We start from the raw sequence: 21,122 nt of genomic DNA, 5'->3' as shown, positions 1-21,122 counted from the left end.
GTGCAGCCTGGATCAGTCCATGGCAGATGGTGGGGCTGTGTTTCCACCCCTGGGGCAGTCGGTTCCAGGTGTACTGTACATCCTTCCAGGTGAAGGCAAACTGGGCCCTGCACTCTGCTGCCAAAGGAATGGAGAAGAAGGCATTGGCAATATCAATGGTCGCATACCACTTTGCTGCCTTGGACTCCAGCTCGTACTGAAGCTCCAACATGGCTGGCACAGCAGCGCTTAGGGGTGGGATGACTTCATTCAGAGCACGGTAATCCACCATCAGTCTCCATTCTCCACTGGACTTACGCACTGGCCATAGAGGGCTGTTTAAAGGTGAACGAGCCTTGCTGACCACCCCTTGGCTCTCCAGTTTCCGAATCATCTCATGGATAGGAGTCACAGAGTCTCTGTCAGTGCGGTATTGCTGTCGGTGTACTGTTGTTGTGGCGATTGGTACCTGTTGTTCTTCAACTCTTAGTAGTCCCACAGCACCGGAGTCATCTGAGAGACCAGGCAAGGTACTCAGTTGTCTGATGTCTTCTGTCTCTACAGCAGCTATCCCAAAAGCCCAGCGATATCCTTTTGGATCTTTGAAGTATCCATTTCTGAGATAGTCTATGCTGAGGATGCATGGGGCCTCTGGGCCAGTCACGATGGAGTGTTTTTGCCACCCATTCCCGGTTAAACTCACTTCGGCCTCCAATACAGTCAGCTGCTGGGACCCTCCTGTCACTCCAGAAATAGAAATGGATTCTGTTCCTACATACATTGATGGCATCAGGGTACATTGGGCACCAGTGTCAACCAAAGCCGTATATTTTTGTGGGTCAGATGTTCCAGGCCATCGGATCCACACAGTCCAATAGATCCGATTGTCCCTTTCCTCTACCTGGCTAGAGGCAGGGCCCCCCTATTCCTGGTCATGGTACACGTTGCTTTCTTCCTGTAAATATGTTCCTGAGGTCCCTTCAAGTGGATCAGTCATATCATTCTTCTTATACTGTCTGGGGTTCTGTGCCTTTGAGACTGGAGCAGTGTTGGCTCTAGATGAGCTCTTCATGGTAGGTGTCTCTCTCTTCAGTTCACGTACCCGGGCTGCTAAGGAGGAGGTGGGTTTTCCATCCCAATTCCTCATGTCTTCTCCATGCTCCCAAAGAAAAGACCAGAGGTTACCCCATGGAGTGTATCCTCTCTCCCTGGCTGGTGGGTACCTGCTCCTAATGGCAGAGACTCTTGTTGGTTCTGGCGAGATGTGGTAGATTTCTTCCTTAAGTTCCTTTTTCAATTTCTGATGGCCCTCTTCAATCAAACTCCGGACTTGCTCAGCCAGCCTTGTTTCCATGGATGAGACATGGGTACGAAATGGGGCAGTGACAGTGTCCTCATAAATTCTTAGTTTATTGACCAAGACGCCCACCTTGTCCTCACCTTCCCTCCATTGCAGCGTTGCCAGGTAACGGGAGTACATCTCTGGTCTAAGCCGTGCAAATCTCAACCACATCTGCGATGTGCACTGGACATCATCTGGGCTTTTAGGAAATCTCTCGTCTTCTGAGAAAATTATCTCCAGCACAGCCAATTCCCTCAGGCATCGGATACCTTGTTCCATTGTGCTCCATTTTCCTTGGCGCACCTGGAGGTCTTCTTTACAAAGGTATCTGTCCCTCACACTTGTTAGCAGTCGCCGCCAGAGGCTGAGAGTTTGTTGGGTTCTCCCGATCCCCTGGTCAATGACCACGTCCCCAGACAGCGATCCCAGTTGCCTGGCCTCACTTCCATCCAGAATGGTGTCATTGGCTGCAGCGTCCCAGATGCGGAGCAGCCAGGTCAGGATGGACTCGTTTGTCTGGCGGGTGAATTCCCTCCGCAGGTCACGCAGTTCACCCAGGGATAGAGAGCGGGTGATGATCTCTGGCTCTGTCTCTTCTGCTGGGTGTGAAGGTCCTGCCACATCCTCATCAGTCATTATGCGGACTGATTTGCTCTTTGATTTCTTCTTCTGAACAGGGGCAACTGCCACTGGTTTAGGTTGTTCTGCTTCGGTGACAGTTTGTGTGGAGATGCTGATGGCACCTTTGGTTTCTTTCTCCTCTGTGACAGCTTGTGTAGACACTGACACTGTTGCTTTGTTTTTGGTTCCTTTCTCCTCTGTGATGGTCTGAGTAGATGCAGAAACTGTTGCTTTGTTTTTGGTTCCTTTCTCTTCTGTGACAGTCTGCGTAGATGCGGTTCCTGTTTCCTCTACGACAGTTTGTGTAGACACGGATGCCGTTGTTTTGCATTTGTTTCTTTTTCCCTCCTCCTCAAGGAGACGCTGCACCACCCCATGTAGTGTTTGATTTCTAAACATGGTGCAGGCCGTGCAGAGAAGGCAAAGAAGAACTAACAACAATATTATACTGTCCTTGACACCTAGAGAGAACTCAATACTTTCGAAAACTGCTGTGCCATACCTAAAAGACTGGAAAAAATCATTCTTTATCCCTCCCCACAGGGGCTGGGTGCGATTGTTGAGAGCCCAGATGTAGCATTCTGGACCAGGACAAGAAAACAAAATAGACTATATATTCCGAATGATGCTCATTGCCTCAGAGGTTATTATACAATAAACATAATAGACCAATAAAGCGATTTTGGTACCATACCCTGGTCTACACATGAGCATTAAGACCGGCAAATACTGCCCCATGTGTGGGAAAATGTAGAGAGCTAGGTATAAGATATATGAAAGCATGTTGAGTATCATAGCGGACAGCTGTTTGTGGTTTTGGTTTTTTTTTTTCCCACGACAAAATTGTAATCCTGACTTTTCTCAATACCTCCTGCCCCACGTTGGGCACGAAAATATATGTGCTGGCTTGAAGGCAAAACCAGCAAGAGACTCCAAGTCAGAAAAAAACAATTTAATAGGAGAGGAAAAAAAAGGTAAAATTAAATAAAATAAAACACATGCAATGGTAAAAAAGATCACTGACAGAGTCAGAATACAATCTGAAACTGTGGTGGTAGCAGTCCAGATGAAGTGATCTTGTTGAAGCAGTGTTCCCACAGAAAGGTCTGGTAGCTCTCATCCTCTGGGAATCCAGTGGGTAAGGCTGCCTGTGCTGTCCCAGATGCCAGATTATATCCAGGTGGGAATGCTTGGCTCCTCCCCCTGGGTGGAGCATCTCACAATGGACTGATATCATTTTATCAGTTTTGTAATGGGTCCTTGATTGTCCATTAAACAGAGATAGCTCCTGGAGGGAGTTATCTATGAGTCATGCAGGAAGGCATTGATGGGCCATTAACAGAAGATAGTCTGGAGGGAGGGGGCAAGGGAAACAGTGCACAACCTAGTTTCAACATTTCATGTAGATGGTGATAGAATACATACTTTGGGCACATTTTACATTGTAACCTAGGACAGTCCTTACTCTGTCTATGCCCTTTATTACTCACAGGGTGGCAGTGAGAACTGTGCTCACTCACCCCCAAAAGTTACGTGGTTGGGTGGAGACAGGTCCTGGCCTTTTGGGTCAACCTGCTCAAACAGCAGCTGTTACGTAATTCAGGGCTAAGTTGCTTTCAAGATGGGTGATAAACAACGGGGTTTTTGAAAATGAGCATGAGCTGTCTGGGGTCACCTAGGACATGTCTGATTAGCACCAGAACAGGTACTGAAGTGTGGCAGGATCCTTCCACAGCTTGTCCTGTTGTGCCAGGGCACCGAGGTCAGCTTTGGACCCTTGCTTTCATGGGAGCTTGAAGAAGAGACGTGTGCAAGGCTCTGTGTGCATGAGCACAGACTGAAGCACAGCAGGGTCCCTCTGAACAGCAAGAGGCTGCTTTACTGGGAGGGTGACTGAGCCCTGAAACTACCAGCCTGGAGAGGTTGTGGAGTCATCACACAGCCTTCTCCTTGATAATCTAGACAAAGCTCTTCAGTGAGAGACTAGGAGGGGCTGCTACTTACAGGTAAAGGATTTTAGCACAATAAACAGACACCCAAAGAAGCCTCACGAACTACAGCAGTAAAGGAAAACAAGCTTTCATGTGCATGCTGACCAAACTCTTTATTCCCAAACTCCGAAGTGAAAGAGATGTAACAACACCTGAAAGTGAAAACAGAAACCAGCAACAATGCAAACGTGTTTCAGAACAAAGACAATAATGCAGCCCCCACTGTTTACTTCCTATCTGGTGCTGAGTGGAGATGTCTGTCACCAAATAAACCTGAAACACAAACAAGAGTTACATCACAATAATAAAACTATCATCTTCCCTCTGAGTCTTCTAATGAGACACCAGAAGTGTTCCAGCACCAGCTTTTGATCTGATTCTTCACCACTATGCATTAGTTCCATCTGTTCCTATGAGAAGGGTATCACAGAACAATACTTAAGGCTCCAAGGCCAGAAAACATTGACAAGTGGATACATAGTTTCACTATTTCAATATTAGAAAGCGTTGGGAACAGAAGATATTCCTATCTGCTAGAAGAGTGCTTTTTAAATGGGAAGGAAAAATATGACATAACAGGGCTGGCCAAGAAATCTGAAAATCCAAGTCTCTGGTATTCCCCGTGGATAATACAAAGTGTAAATCTCATCATTAAAAATATTTCGTGTTTGTCTAGACATGTCGATGCCAGTATGTTATCATGGATGTTTGCAACCACCGAGAACCACCAGCATCTGACACAGATTAAAAGCAGAAAATGAAGATGATTAGTTTTGATTGTCTGGCCAGAGAACACTGCCACATCTGCAAGCCGCATTCTTCACTTCATGGCAGCAGAAGCTCTTTATGTTATACCATCCTGGGGTTCTTTGTTTCAGTGCCTGTAAGATCTTAAAACTGTGGGTTTCAGATGTGTGGACAGAAGGAATTTTTTTTTTTTTTTTTAATAAACTCTAGTCCACATTACTGGCAGTTTATACTTGGCTTAAAACTTTTGAAATCATCCCTCCTTAGTGGCATGAATTTGTAGTTCATGGTCACTGTACTTACGTGTCAGTCATCCAACTCTGCAAGACCCATTTCTATCAGCTTCAGATGAACCAGATTTTTGTCATCTCCATACAAAGAAATGGTAACCTCTGGTGAAACAGTCTGAAAGTTTACAGTGTTGACAGTTACAGATTTAAATCTCAGGCTGATACTGAAAGATTTTACTGGCTGCACTCACTGTCTAAATGGAACTATGAGTATAAAAAGAATATCTCTGTTTTTAAGTAGAGAAATCTAGTTTTAAAATAATAGGACTTTATGATTGCAGAATTAACACCATCACACCATTTTCTCTTAGCATTCCTTCATGGTAAATGGTTTTCAATTTTAAACTATGAGGGTTCACAGTAAAACAAAGACTTAGAAATTAGAGGGCTAATTTTTCAGCTCAGCAAGAAATAGGGGGGGAAAAAAAAGTAAGTAATTTCTTACAAGTATGGAAGCAGAGAGAGACTTTCCTTCAACACAGTCCAGCATGGTCCACAATGCTTTCAAGCTCCATTCTGGGGAATAAGGAATTCTTTCCACGTTTTTATCACCTGAAGCGGGTCTAAATCCAGCCAGCAGAACTCGTACTGCTTGCACTGGATACTTCAGCAGATGACAAGGTATGTGACGCAATCTGAAACCAAAATGAGAAGTGTTTCCCACAGCAATCCCCCAGCCAGGAAGGGCATCAGGATGGCTGAGTGGCTCACACCGCACATTCATGGTGCGGGAACCAGGATTGGAGCGAGTCCCTGCTCTACAGGAATATGCCAACATCAGACCCTGCAATTCCTCAGGCAGGGCTAGGCCCTCTGAAGGACTTAGCACAGGAACTGTCAAAAAGCAGCCCAGCATCAGTGACCCCTCCCCGAGAGGGGAACACAGATCAGAGCACAGGAATCCAAGTGCAGATCATCACCAAATCAGCTCCACAAACACTCTGTGTTCCAAACCCTTCACACCTTAATGTGCTCTAGACACTCTACTGGAAATAGGACCTGGGCTTTACACTATCATCTTCTCATTCTTTACCTTTCTATCCCAGAAGCAAGGGAATGGGGAAGCAGAGTAGGAAATGCAACTCTGAAACAGAAGACACTGTTCTCTAACAGACCCTAACAGACTATAAAGCACAAAATCTGTTCAAATCCCCATTTCTGCATTATCTTCAGCAAAGAAGTGTACATTCCACAATAAGTTTGAGAGCAAGTCATTCTTTTTAAGCAGTACATATGTGTGTGTATATATATATGTACTATATACAGGTTCTATATATGCACTGTAGTACTATGTACTCTCCATATATACAAAAATGTATATATATGAGAAATTCAGACAGGCTTAGGGAACCCTAAAGCTTGGGATGTTTGAGACACTCAGCTACCATCTGTGCCGGCACAGAAGCAGTCCAGAGCATCTCAGCGGTGTACAGAACAGGGATTTGAATTTCCATTTTCCACACAGGCAGAGCAGGGTGTGTCCCACTCAGATACTCCCTTATCCTTGGTTTATCCCCAGCTGTCTTCTGTGTAGACTACAGTCACACAGGGTTGGGATTTGTTTGTATACCTGGAGGGCTCAGCCCTTGTTTTGAGAAAGGTTCTCAGTTGCAGAAGCAGATTAATCTGAGCCCACTCACAGGTTAAGTGACTGGAGATAATGGAGAAATCTGATATTATAATAGCGGGCTTCTCAGAACAACCTGAAACAGAAGCAGGTGCACAAACCCCACACCCTGCACACAGAAATTATTTAACCAGCCAAACCTCTTTCTCTCTAACTGAAATCCAACAGTAAATGATGGTAAAATACATATGTAGGTAGTTATATAAAAATTAATAATAAATAAAACCTACATTTATTTATAAGTACATATTTAAGGATGTAAATGCATTTTTTTCTTACTTATTTACCTGCTTGTTGGTGCAACTAAGTAAGTACCATAGTCAACAAACTGAACCAGAATCTGAATAGGGACAAGCTGTGTAACAGAGAGGAGCTTTGCTCTATACCATAAGCCATCCACATACTCTGCAAGGCAAGGCAGTTCTGTAAAAGAAAGAAAAAAACCGAACCCATCACACAATGCCCCAGAGTACCCACTGCAGTACAAACTGACCTTGCAAATCCACTTTACTTCGTGACCAAGATTAAGTCTCCTCTTCCTTATCAAAATTGTACAATGATTTTGCTCCATGCATCCTCCAATTCCCTCTGAACTCCAATCCAATCAGTACTACACAATTTAAGTCACGTTTTTCTACCTCACATGGCAATGGTGAGAAATAACAGCAAATTGCTTGGTGAAAAGAGTGATTCAGTTCCATGTTCCAGCTTCTCAACTCGAGCTCATTGGCACAATCCAGTTAGTAAACAGACTGATCTCCAAGTGACCAGATGCAAGTCTGGAAGACAGGAGGTGGGTAACACCTAAAACCTCACCCAGAGTTTTATGAGTGGGCAGAATCAAGTACCAGCGAGAACTGCTTTCTTCACCAGCTTTTAGACAGCTGTACTTGTGTTAGTTTAGACCCAACAGCTGTGGACATTAAAGTGGTGCTCCTTAGGGCTCACACAACTTCTAAACCCTTCTAACATGGTTTTCTGTACATAACTTTTGTCTTTTGAATATTTAATAAAAATTTCACAGTTCAGTGATAGGTGCCTTTAGGGAGAAGTTTTATTATTGCCACATGTGACCTAAAGTCAGTTCATAGCTCTAACAGGCATCAGGAGTCTGAGTTCAGTCCACTGTTTTCCAGTGGAGCAGAATGACACAAAAGCCTCAATTTAAAGAAGAGTAAAAACGTATTGCAGTCTACCATGTAATTTTAGTGTGATGTTACTCCCCACTCTCAAACTTTTATTTAAAGATACATAGAAATAGAAAAGAAAACTCAGGATCTCTGAATATCCACAGGAAACAACAGGGAAAAAAAACCCCACACAACATACCTTTTTTGAAGTTTGTTAGATGAGGAAGGGTCTGCACAATTTTATTGCACCACTTCAGGGCTTTATTAAGGCTCTCTGAGTCACGGCTGGCAGCCCTCACTGTGGCAGAGCATTTAAGGTTTCCAGAAGGATCAAAACAAATATAAACCTATTTAAAGAAAAGGCTCTGATGTTACTATTTTTGCAGGTAATTTAGAAACTAAGAATTGCAACCATTATTAAAAGATTACTTTTAATCCAGATCCCATCTTTGAAAGGTTCAGCACCTCCCTGCTCCCCTTTCTTCTCTATTTCATCATTCAATATCCACATAGGAATCTTTTACTTGACCAGTGCACATGACATTCAGCCTTTTGCCTGGGAGACTGGATAGAACTCCAGGAAGTTGTGTGGACTTACACAGAATTCACCACTGTTCTGCTGCATAAAAATCCAATGACCTACTTTCTTATTAAAAAATCTAAGTACCAGACTGCAGTAGAGTAATTCTGTAAATTCATTTTTCTAGAGAAATAATTAGTGTTTCACTGCCCCCACCTATGAGGTTATTTCAACTAAAAGTTCATTCGAAGATCTGCCCCGCACCAACAGCTCAGAAGCATTTTGCAGCCTCTAATGTTCCAAGATTGCCAGCTGTGATTTCCTTTTCCCCAGCTCTGTGGGACTGTGGCATGTGAGGTGCTGACCAGACACACTTACCTCCTTAGGGGACACCACGTGGGTAACTGTGACAGGAAAGGTTTCTCCTGGAAGAGGCAGTGGCTGCAGCAGGTATGAAGGTGAAAGGTCTCCTTCAAATACCCCCTAGACCAAGAGAGACTTCAGCTGAGCATCAAATACAACAAAATAAAAATAATAATAACTGAGTAACAAAATAGAAACTAACTTAGGTATGACTTCTGGTTCAAAGGAGTTATAATAACAGTAAGCAGTGTGTCCTTGATGAAACAAACTGACATCGCAATGTACAGATACAGATTTTTGTCAGCACAGCAATGCCCAATTACTTAGTTTAGAAGAAAGATACTTTTGCCCAGAATCTTCTTTTAGAACCATGTATTTTACAAATTGAAGTCTACATGTCATTACTGCATTTGGTTCACCAAAAAGTAAACCCTGGTGCATTAAATTATACTTTTAGAAGGATACATGGCACACAGCAGAACTAGATCACAGGTCATGAAGAGAGTTCCTATTATCTCTAGTGCTTAAAACATGATGCATAACAAAATGTACAATTTCTCCAAAACACATTTTTACACATTTACTTGATGAACACTTTTCATTATGCTCTGAGAAAAAAGTAGAAGCAACATATGTAACTGGAAAATGAAACAACAAATTATGACCACTTCTTTTCCCCGCAGGATCTGACAGAGGATGCAGTACAAAAATATCATTATGTTCCTCAAACTTTGGAAAAAAGAATTTTTTCCATTCAAAGTATGTAGTCCTACAAGTAAAGAAAGGATGTTTAACTAAATCATAGATACACATAAACTGAATGCCAGATTTCTGCACAACTATCAGGGGCACTGTCAGTCAGGAACCATCTGACTACAGTTGGACACACACACCTGGAATGAGGGGCACTGCTGTAAAGCTCAGCACACCTGGAGGTTCTGATGCGCTCTCCAACATCCTGCTGCTCTACCAGGAATCTTTCAGGCTAATGCCTAAGCTAGGATTGTCATATGGTAACAAAGACCAGCTCCTAAGCTCATCTCTTTAGCTCAACACAAGCACATCTCAAAGGCAGTGACACCGCAGCAATGGGTGCAGTGAGCTCTGCGTAAGCCACTGTTAGCAACTGCAAGGCTCACAAAACAGAATAAAGTCCTTATCAGCTTAACTCACCCCAAATCACAGATCTGAAGCTGTGAAATAAAGTTACAGAACTATAGAATAATATAATACATAATGGTTACACCTTATGTAAAAATAATGCATTTAGCTGTCTTGTGAGCTTGGCTGCTGAGTCTCTACAGCTAAAACCAAAGCTGATTGTATCTGAACGTGCTCAGAGCTGCCTGCTTCCCACTTCTGCTGTTCCTGAGGTTCAGCTCAAGTTCTGGATGCCTTCCTTCTTTTCTGGTCTACAACTGACCACTTCTGATGTCTGTTTTCTTAGTAATTGTTCTGAGTCACTTATTCCTGGAATGGATCTGCTTAATGCTATCACTTCTCGAGGAAAGCACTTTGGGCTTTCTGAACACTTCTTGCTCACAACCTTCTCACACAGCTTTATTTTTGTTTTCCAGATTTAATTTTTGTGATAAAGGTACAGATCTCATTTCCAGATCCATATTTAGTTTGTGGAAAGCTGCCGTGTTGAGCTGACCTCATGAAAATGTAACAAGAGACTGATTTACAATCAGGTTTTCCATCGTCACTCAGTTCTAATATACACTGAGGGATTTTTCTAACTGCATCATGAGCCCACTGGCAGACAACTTGAGCCTTGCACCAACAGTGACAGCAGCAGACTGTGCTGGAAAATTATTTCCTGAAGTAAAGATGTATGTTGGAAAGAAAAGTACATTGGCAGACTTAAACAGAATTAGGAGGAAAAAAATGCAATAACAAAGTCTTAGAAATTTAAATAACCTGATCCTCAGATTTCAAGGAACAAAAAATGAGAACAAATACAGAGAAATTACCTATGTACAGGTTTTTTTGGTTTTTTTTTTAAGAAAATGGAGTTATGTGGAAACTTCAGTCCTCCCGGACAGAACATCAGGTAAGTGTCCCAGACTCTTGGGATAAATAACCTAGGTAACTCCCCTATAAATCACTGGGTTGATGATGAAATACTTGATTTAGTTTACTCCATCCTTGGATATATTTCCATGAATAACTAATCCCTTCAAGTGATAAAAGTATTACCCTATTCCTAGTATTTCAGAGGAACACAAAAACTAGCTGGACTTTAAAGAGAAGTGCAAAAATCTCATTTCATTACAGAATCCACGAACAAACTCTTGGCAATTTGCTGTTCCACACAGTCCTATCAGCATTTTGTAGCTCCCCCTGCTGTGCTGCAGACCTGCATGCTCAGTCCTACTGCTGCTTACAGCACAAAACCACACAGAAATATCTAAAAAGGAACAAATCCTCCTCACAAGCAACTGAATAATCTTTCCAATGTCAGAATAGCAACAAGGACACACACACAAGTCTCACCAGCTCGCCCATGTCCTGGCAATCTTCAGCAATGCAGTACTTCTGGTATGCCATGAAGGACGACAGCGATATCCCCCCAAAATACAGGCTGATGGACAACTTGCCCCATGGTTTATCTGGTAATTCCTATTTACACAGGACAGAACAGGACTGTGATAGTGAAACTGGGACTGAGGTTTTAGAAATAGTGACCAAGAAATTCAAATCTCTCATGGTGATGTGCATAACACTCAAAGATATAACACCAAGATGCCTATTAACATCAGTTATAACACAAATGGGAATAGCTCTCTGTCTGATATGGCAGCACTAATTCCTCATTCTAACACTGAACTATTATCCCATGTTTGCCCACTCAAACCCTTCCCCTACACAATTTATCATCAAACTGTCTGAAATGGCTTGCTTTCAGACAATGCAGATGTTGTGTTTCCCTATAATTTTAATAAATAAAGTGCATCCATACTTAATTATGTCAGAATTTTATCACTTAAAATAGAATTTAGAACTATTTATGCTGCTGATAGGTAGATTACTTGTCAGAACAACAACTCAATATGAATAGGATGTAAAAACAGCACTAACCCTAATATTTAAGGCCTGAAAACTATAATAAAAGTAAAGTCACAGGAAAAGTAAGTTTAGTTGTGGTTTCTGTTTTGTCTAAGCAATACATTTACTGCATACTCCTTCATGTACCATTCTTAATGCCAGTTAAAAGGAAAAAGACAACAAAAGGTTAGCTTCTTTCCACATCCATAAATAAATTAGGCTACCTCAACATGAATTTCAACCTCTTCATTTTTCAGAAGTTCTTGAAGGTAATCTACTGCATCCTGCTGCCAAAAATTTCCAATCTATTTGGAGAAAAGCAAAAAACTCACACATTAAGATGCTAACAAGGAATATTCTTCCTATTCTTAGGGTAGATGGAAATACACAACTACCATAAAAAAAAAATCTGACTTGAAAACACACATCATTAGTTTGATTTACTTACAATGATTTAAATACTGTGTGCTATTTGGCGCATTAAAATTTATGTGATCATGCAACCCACACTTTTCAAAACCTGAAACGGCTTAGAGAGATGCTGCTTGCCAAATCTAACCAATACTATGTACACAATAATGTATGTGTACAAAATGATCTGAAGCATAATCCAAAGAATGACAATCTAAGGTAACATACCAACTCGTATGCTTACAAGCCTGTCTTTCATAGAACCACAGACTGGTGTAGGTTGGAAAGGACCTCGAAGATTGAGTGTCAACCCTTCTGCTGTGGGCAGGGGCACCTTTCACTAGACCAGGTTGCTCTGAGCCCCTCCAACCTGGCCTTGAACACTTTAGGGATGGGGTATCAACAACATCCCTGGGCAGCCTGTTCCTATGTTTCGCTACCCTTGTAGCGAAGATTGTCTTCCTAGTATGGAATCTAAGCCTGCCCTCTGCCAGCTTGAAGATATTCCCCCTTGTCCTATCATTCCATGACCTTGTAAGGAGTCCTTCCCCAGCTCTCTTGTAATCCCCTTTAGGTACTGGAAGGTGCTGAAGATCTCCCTGGAGTATTCTCTTCTCCAGGATGAACAGCCCCAGCTCTCTCAGCCTGTCTTCACAGGAGAGGTGCTCCAGCCCTCTGAACTTCACTGCCCTTCCCTGGACTTGCTCCCACAGATGCTGCTCTTCAGGTGCTGTCCTGCAGACCTTTGATCCCTCTTCCAGGTTTGGCAGCCCTATGGACTAAAGATGCTCCTCCTCTTTGAGAGATGGGCCCCACAGGAGCCCAGCAGACCAGACTCCTCAAAGCGAGGGCCATCATCCAAGCAGCCCAACCACTGGCCACGGCAACAGTCCTGTAAAGATTTCTTACCTCACCAGACTGGACTGAACCTTCTCTCTGGGAAACAGGACTGATGAAGAAACTACCAGCAGTCCACAGATCTTTACAAACACTCCTGGGATCTGCAAGCCCTGCAGATCCAGCCAGGAGGAGTCTGAGGAGTATCACTGGTGTCAACAGCAGTAGATAACTCATGGCAGCGTGTAACAGGGCCTGGCAGTCTCTTGGTGAGATCCCCAAAACCAACAGGCAGGAGCACCATCCCTCTCTAGAGCGTGGGGTCAGCACACGGGTTCCTCTGATTCTCAGAAGGGAGCTCCCCCTCCCATCCCCAGAACCTCATCAGCTGCACTGGGGTTACACAGGGAGCAGGGTGCTGCCCTCCTCAGCCCTGACCTCTCTCCTGAGGTGACAGCTCTGTCCTCATCAGCCTGAAGAGTGATGAAACACTGCTGCAAGTGCACCTCACAGTCTGGGTGTTGCAAGCTTCCACTCTTCTACATTATTGCCCCTTCTCTCTTTTACACGTGCCGCTGGGAGGGTTTCTGGCTGTTTGGCTGTGGCTCCACTGCAGACTGCACTTGGAACCAGCTATCCAACTCCTCCTCAGCCTCCCTGATGCTACAAAGCCCTCTCACCACCTGCTGCACAAGGTTTTCGACCTGGGCATGCTGCCTTTCGCTGCCAGGTCTGCTGCCTGTCCTTGCCCGACACATTGCAGACAATCCCCTGCCCCACCAGCCCTGCTGAAGCTGCAGCCTTCCTTCCTCTATCAGTTTAACTGCTTCCAGCAATAAAAGAAAGCTGGCAATTTCATTAATTTGCTTTTACTAAGTGCACCATTCAGAGTAAGCAAGGTGTGACGGCATGTGAAGACGTTATTTACATGCCGATTACTTATTGACAAAAACCCCTAAAACAATTCACCTGTATTGGTTCAGATTGTTTCCTACACAGCAAAGTTCAGAATGTTAGAAACACAGTTTGGCAGGTCTTGAAAATTTCAGATTGTCTGGCCACTCTGCATTAAGAAACCCAGGACTTACTTTTTGTTGCTGCTAACGCAAAACGAACTATCATTTCGGAGCGTCCCCCTGCCAACCCCGCAGCGTGCTGTCTCACGAAGGTTTAACTCCACTGACAGCTACCTTTCAAGCATGGTCCCCTCATAAAGCAAACCTGTGGGGTCCTGATAAGGACCTGCTGAAACAACCCTCACCACCTCTTCTCTGAATGCTTGCAGGCAAGAGAAGAGAGCAACAAATATTCTCCACCCTTCTGACCAAGCAGGGTGTTGATTAGAGTCAGCACCTACTAACGCACAGATGTGCCACTACTCACCGGCAGCGTCTTGTAGAGCTGACAGGGGATGCAAAACGGAGGAATGCCGGTGTAAAACGTAGTTGGGTACAGGTGACATTGAGGAATGCTCTCTATGTAACCGTGATCTATGTACTGTACCTGTAGGAAACGCAGAGCTTTTCTGAAATCATTCCTGGTTTCTACATGAAGCTTAGTAAGGGAATGCATTCATTTACGGCTTTATTTTTATGGAGGAAAAAAAAAATGGTTTGATGTAAGCAGGTGATGTGAAAAAGTGGAAAAGCGAGAAAGGATTAAAAAAAGTGATATGGCAGATTAGAAATTCAGTTTGTAAACCTATCTTGCAAGAATTCCTACCTTTTGGGGAATAACCAACATGAGTTTAAAACCGAAAGGAAAAAAAAATTGTGAACTAGGATAGATTTTGGACATCTGCAATGAAAAGTCATGAACAGACTCAAGAGCTTAGGTAAGGTTAACTGCTAAGGAGAAGAAGCTCTATACCTGTGCAGCAGAAAGAATTCGAAACAGACAGCCAATACTTTTTGGGTGGGGATAGGGCAGGCACGGGCCACTAAACCTAATTGTTTTCAAAGCATTCTATATATGGTAAGAACAGTCAAACAAAAAACCTAAAAGGGATTATTTACAGGAGATCAAGAGCAGCTTTTTACTTAAGAAAATTTATCATTACTAGGGAAACTAAAGGAAAAATTGTGACAACTGAAACAGGCAGACAGATTTGATCATTAAAATAAATGTAAAAATGAGGACAGTAATCAAAACTTTTAAGCAGAATGAACATCTGCATAGTCAGGTCAGTTGAATGAAAAAATGTGAAACCCATTATTTATTTTAGAGGATTGGATTCTATGTCTTTTTCAAACACACATATGCAGATTACATACACCCCCTCCCCTCCATACAATCAAACTTACCTGAAGAATGCTACCGCTGACTTCTACAATTTTAGCTCGATACCACACAGTATCTGATCCTCTTACAACACAGGCTTCTCCCTTTTTCCAGCAGTAGGGTATCAGGAGACCAAGGCCTTTGAAGGTATTTTGTATTTCAGACATCAATTTTTTTAGTGCAGTTTCTTGGGAGATGGGGTTAAAAAAAAGAAAAAAAAAAAGAAGAAGAAAGATTAAAATTAGTCTCTAACATTCATGCAAATTATTTCCATCACTAAACCCCATCAGATTCAGATGAAGACACGTATAAACATAAAATACATGTACATCTCCAAAACAGATTTTCCAACACTGATACAATATGTATGTTAAATATCCAGTATATGCAGAAGAGTTACTACTTAAACAGTAAACTGTGCTTCCAGTTCTGAAGTCACTGGGAATTCTGATTTCTAATCTCAGAGGAACTTATTGAAGAGTCTGTAAGTTTTGTGACTGACACCTAAGTAGCACTAGTATCAGAGCCAAACAAAGCATGAACACGACAACAACTCCCAGACCACTGTCTCAGCGATAGACACCATGAAAGAACACAGAAGTGTCCAGAGGAACCTGTTCAGCTATGGGTACAGCTTACAGCAAGAACTGCAGGAAGAGCACACACTTGTGCAAGGGGGGTTACTGTAATTTGAATTTCAAAGTTTTATGAATAAATAATCTAGTAGTTAAATGTACCTGTGGAGCCAAAAAAGACAGAATTTACGTTCTCATATGTAAATGTTTCTCTAAAGCACAATAACCTGACATGGAACTGAGGAGTGACACTGCACCTATCCGAAGAAAATGAACCTCCTTCAAACAATACAAACACAAAACATTGCAAGCTATAGACTGTACCACAATGCAAATAAAGAGCTGTATCTTCACCACTTAGAAGTACATTACTACATTTACTTTGTCAGTCAACAATACAAAATAAAGCACTAGCTGCTTCACCCATTACAGCTTAGAGAAGAAAGGCAAGTAACCTGCCCATCCAAGTGCTTTGGATTTCTGGATTTCTTGGGAGGGTGGAAGGACAGGAAAGCTGATCTAAGGACAGAGAGAATCCTTGCCCCTCACACCAAAGGAGATCACCTCCCCAGGAGGAATATTTCAGAAGAGTGAATATGTACCAGAAAGGTGCTCTGGTATACATTCTGGTACCCAAGAGCACCCAAATTCAAACGCATTTTCTTCTATATAAACTCACCAAATGATTTTGGTATTATATAAATAGTTCCATCACTTCCAATACAACTCACTACAGCCTGGAAAACTTTTGCTTCAGGAACAATGGGAGATTTATATACTTCCTCCATTCCTGAATGAGGCTTGTATGTTTTGGGTGATTTTTGTTCACTCTCTGAAATCGTGTAGTTTTCCTCTGGAACAGATCCATTTCTCGCACGTGCAGTTTTGGAATTACAACCATCCAGCTGTGTGTTCTCCTGCTTGAAATGTACTTCAAGATGTTCCTTGGAGACTAAACAATCCCCATCAGCTTTACCAGTTCTAGAAGATTCAATCAAGTATCAATATATTAACCTGCAAAGAACTTGAAAAGTGCAAAACTAGAAAATAATACAAGTAAGAAAACCAAACACACAGAAGGGGCAAAGGTATGTTAAAATACTGTCAAGCATCTCATCTACAAACTTGAAGAACTGTAATGTGGCATGGATACAATAAATAACATTATACTCAAGTAAGTCCACTGAAGATGGAGTTCTGTTGCTAGAACTGTAGAGGACAACCCAATTTTTTTGATTTACTTATTAATTTGGTCAGATATGAACATCAGAGTCTTAGAGAATATAAAAGAAAAGTGTCCAAACCTTCTGCTTCTAAGAACCAAACCCTGTTCAATAAGGTATTCAGAAGTATCAGTCATTTTTCCTGTTTCATCTTTGCAAAGAATTTTCACAGGCAATGCACAACCCACATCATTTTCCTGGAAAAAATGGGAGAGCTGGACAACATTACAAATATGTATTTCCTCTAAACTACAGGCATGTTTTTCATTTTACTGGTACTGACTGTCAATCAGACATCCTTGAACAACAGATGCCTACGTGAGAAGACACAAATTTATTTAATCCATATGACGGTTCCAATCATTTTGCCAACTGTTCTACACATGACATTAAAAAAAAAAGTTGTAGAATAAAAAAAATTTTGCTTTTTCCCTCAGCCTTTTTTAATAGAGGCAAGCACCAAACACTTGTTTTCCAGCAGGAGATTTAAACCCATACATAAATAACTTCACTCAACACTGCTTTAATATCTACACACACTGTAAAATACCACTGGCAGCTGCCAATAGATGCTGAACAAATCAAACCCTTCTAATAATCCTGGTCTGGTTTTTTTCTTTTAAACCATGGAGAAGATCAATTACTAATGATATTCATACAGCACTGGATTAATTATTTCAGTCTCTGAGGCTTGAAAACTAATATAGTAGCTGCTGAAATAATTCTCATCAAGAACCTGAGCAGCTTATCTGTCCATAAAGGCTGTCAGCATCCGATGACCCCAAAGACACACTTGCTATTCTTCAGTAACCAAATAAATCAAAGATGAAGTTCTCTCCACACCGGGTAGCCAACTCCTCTAATGCTCCAGTGAATAACAAAAGTAAAGCAGAAAGAAGAAAAAGCACCTTCTTCCCTAGAGCAAACATATATACCACCAAGTTCTATTCATGACTTTTTCAAAGGTACAATATTCAGAAAAAAATCCCAAATTACCAGACAGCCTGACAGAAATTTTATAAATAACACTGGTTTTGATTACAGACCTGTATGACTATTTTCACTTGTGCTCCAGTTAGGTAATAGGATAAGCATTCACACACTGTTGCTGTCCACTGTGTGCTTCCACCTGTGGGTCTAACAGAAGAAGTGATACACTCTAGGTACAAAAGAAGTCGGCATCTCCTGAGCATAACCAACTCTTCCCCTCTACTAAAAACTTGGTTTTTTTTTTAAACTGTCTAAACTGTTACAGAAAAAAAGAAAAGAATCTGCTTAACTATTGCACAGTATAACCCTTAGAATAAACTCCAAACCTCTATTAAATAAATCACAGCCACCAACCCACTTTTTATTCAAAAAGCAAACCACATCCAAATCTTACATAATCAGTGCTAAAAAAGGTACATCATTGTTCGTTTCTAATGCTGCCTCTCAGTATAAAAGAAGAGCTACCTTATTCCTGTCAGTGAACACTCTATTGCTAACATCCTAATGGTCTTCATGTTCTCCTCAAGTTTTCTTAGACAGCTGACCTCCACTGTTCTTTCAGCTCCAGAGTCGTAAAGTAGTACCTGTTACAGGCAAGAAACAACGGAAGAGAAAAAACCCACAACCCTCTTACTGTTATCTGTAAGAAATGGTAACTTGAAGCATCCCTGAGGAGGTTAAAAAAATTTCAAACATTACTGGGATTTAACAAATGTCTTTTGCACTGAAATACTTCATCACAACTCAAGCAACCACCACAGCAAAGAGACAAACTGTACAAACATGCTCAAAGGGGGGTTAAACAACTTTCCTGATTTTTCAGTAAACCAAGAAACACTGAAATAGCTCTCCTCCATCCCTTGCTTTTTATTCTGATGGGGTTAAACAGCTGTTTGAAAGCTCTTAGGCTCAGAAAGCAAATGATGCAAGCCTGAAGTACACAAAGTCCCATTTCTGCTTCCTACTAAAAAAACTCATGGGCACAACCTCACGATGGTGGAAAAAAAATCAACACCAATCCAGTCCTGAATTATCTGTATGATCAAAAAGCCATTCTTACTTTGCAGACACAATTATCTAGTCACAAAATGCTTTTTCTGGCGCTTGTTATTTTCAAATTGGCTTGAAACAAAACGTACGTACGCAGCAGTGCTGGGTGAGCTTACTGTGGAAAATGCTACAGCTACATGGCACAGTGCATCTCCATCAGTTTAGAGTTCACCCAACTGCATGACTGCAGGTGCTCCTGTGCTGCTGCACTTGCTTCAACTGGCTCCATCTTTTAACAAGGATCATGAAGTTTGAATTACTGTGACCCTAAGTTTCACACACCTACTGGAATCTAAAAGGAATTGTTAGACTATGGCTTGGGAATCCATGCCGAGTTCCAAAGGGCAGCAAAAAGAGAGAGTCAGCCTCATGAGCCTTCCTCAACTACCATATTCCCTGCTAAAGGCACCTGAGCTTTGAAAAGACAGTCAACTGATCTGCAGTAATGTACACAGCATGACAAACTCTCAACAAAAGCAAAAGACTGTGAGGAAACATTAACACAGAAGAAAGAAATAAAGATTTAACCTTATTTTATTCAGTGAATGCTTTCAAGTTTAGAAATAAAAGTATGAATCTTGTTATGGTAAGAGCTTTACCTCTGCACTTGCTTCAGAGACAATCCTGCTGATCTGCCCTCTCTGCCACTGTCCCACATCGTGTATGTAAACAGCACAGTGCATTTCACTCTCCCACTTCACAGACTCTGGCTGGGAATCTTTGTAGATGGAAGCCATCTCCTCCTGTAATCTAACATTCAAAAAACCGATTTTCTAGCAATAAAATGTAATGCAGTAAATAAAGGACTTATTCAGTCGTTGTTTAACTAGCATACAATGAAGACTTACAGTTTTAACAGATGCAGAGTATTGCAGTTTTTCTTCATGACATGTTAGAAATACATGAAATGGGAGTTACAAAACACATGTATCCTGATTAAAAGTCTGCAAACCTATCATGTTAACTCAGGCACTAGAATTAGTGTGAGCAATCCTCAGTGCTCTATATATCACTCTTTGAAAACTACACTGTTTTCTCTTGACAGCTTAAGAGCATGGTACTCAATGTCATAACTACATAAATGGAACTCTAGGTAGTTACAGCCAAGAAGATGAAAAGATAAATAAATAAATAAGCAATTTGCACAATCTTTTAACTATCTTCAAAAGTAGGCATAACTACCTGAATGTTACCTAAATATCTACCAAAGGCAGGCTGATATACACTCTTGTCTAGAAATTGCCTTCCAACTTCCTAACAGGGTACTGGAAACCTTTTGAAAAAAAATGTTACCTGCTACCACTACTAAGAGTAAGTTCTAAGACTTGGGATACAGGTTTTTTAAACCAGATTTCTAATGAGGGAAGCAGGAGAGAAGAAAGAGCAGGAAGATTTAATCTTTTTGGACAGTCCTGCATTCATCAGGCCCCAATAAAATTGATTTGAAATATGAGTGAGATCATACACTTAATTTGGGATCAGCACTACTTAATAAGCCACAATATAGTGCCAACATCTCTTCTGCTCCTTATACTTTCCTCAACAAAGGCAAGTAAGTCAGCAGCCTTCAAGAAGTACAGTGTCAAATGCAACTCTCATCATATACTTCACCACTCTGTAATAAGAACACCTTAGCTCAAGTAAAGTTATTTGAATTTTAGTACCTTTTCAGTGTACTTTCTGATGATAGCAGTAGTACAAAAATTTTACTAGGAGACACAACATGACTAATCCTCCCATGTAACTCCTTGTTACAAAGTGATCTGAAATCTCCTTCGTCCAGAGGTTCCATGTCCATAGGAAAGAAAGCTTCTGAGGTTTTAGAAATTTCTTCTAAAGGATCATCCCATATTTCATTGGGCCTTACTTCAGTTCTTTCAGTGTATCTGTAAAAAGAATATACAGAGAATGGAAAGTTTAAACAGATTTTAAACAAAGTGCAAAAGACTCAATAACAAAACGACAGGAATTATTCAACATGGAAGTGAGTTGTAGCTTAGAAACATTTTCAAGTGCTACTTCTGAAACACTAATGATAGTAACATTTTTATCCTCCAGAAGGTATCCTTGCACATTCAGGAACAGAAGAGATGGC

General features: G+C 41.5%; 1 protein-coding gene across 14 annotated transcripts in view; it reads right to left on the bottom strand.

The window, feature by feature from the left end:
• Positions 1-4,024: 4,024 nt before the first annotated feature.
• Positions 4,025-21,122, bottom strand: part of RNF17 (ring finger protein 17) — a 40,264-nt gene continuing 23,166 nt past the window's right edge. For 4 of the 14 annotated variants that reach the window (XM_040055144.2, XM_040055143.1, XM_058419267.1 and 1 more), the window contains exons 21-36: positions 20,692-20,913; positions 19,627-19,777; positions 18,443-18,561; positions 18,034-18,124; positions 17,069-17,184; positions 16,444-16,745; positions 15,213-15,376; positions 14,293-14,412; positions 11,886-11,966; positions 11,101-11,235; positions 8,626-8,730; positions 7,927-8,074; positions 6,885-7,020; positions 5,416-5,605; positions 4,984-5,085; positions 4,039-4,206 (exon numbers count right to left, since the gene is read on the bottom strand). In XM_040055144.2, coding sequence (XP_039911078.1) covers positions 4,987-5,085; positions 5,416-5,605; positions 6,885-7,020; positions 7,927-8,074; positions 8,626-8,730; positions 11,101-11,235; positions 11,886-11,966; positions 14,293-14,412; positions 15,213-15,376; positions 16,444-16,745; positions 17,069-17,184; positions 18,034-18,124; positions 18,443-18,561; positions 19,627-19,777; positions 20,692-20,913 — 2,179 coding nt within the window. In that variant the 3' untranslated portion in view covers positions 4,039-4,206; positions 4,984-4,986. Of the gene's footprint in view, positions 4,207-4,983; positions 5,086-5,415; positions 5,606-6,884; positions 7,021-7,926; positions 8,075-8,625; positions 8,731-11,100; positions 11,236-11,885; positions 11,967-14,292; positions 14,413-15,212; positions 15,377-16,443; positions 16,746-17,068; positions 17,185-18,033; positions 18,125-18,442; positions 18,562-19,626; positions 19,778-20,691; positions 20,914-21,122 lie in introns of all 14 variants that reach the window. The other 10 variants (XM_040055149.2, XM_040055151.1, XM_040055148.1 and 7 more) reach the window with 9 other exon arrangements.

The sequence above is a fragment of the Hirundo rustica genome, chromosome 2, assembly GCF_015227805.2.
Source record: "Hirundo rustica isolate bHirRus1 chromosome 2, bHirRus1.pri.v3, whole genome shotgun sequence".
NCBI classification, from domain to species: domain Eukaryota; kingdom Metazoa; phylum Chordata; class Aves; order Passeriformes; family Hirundinidae; genus Hirundo; species Hirundo rustica.
The sequence above is the reverse complement of the archived record's forward strand: the minus strand, read 5'-3'. Positions and strand labels throughout refer to the sequence as shown.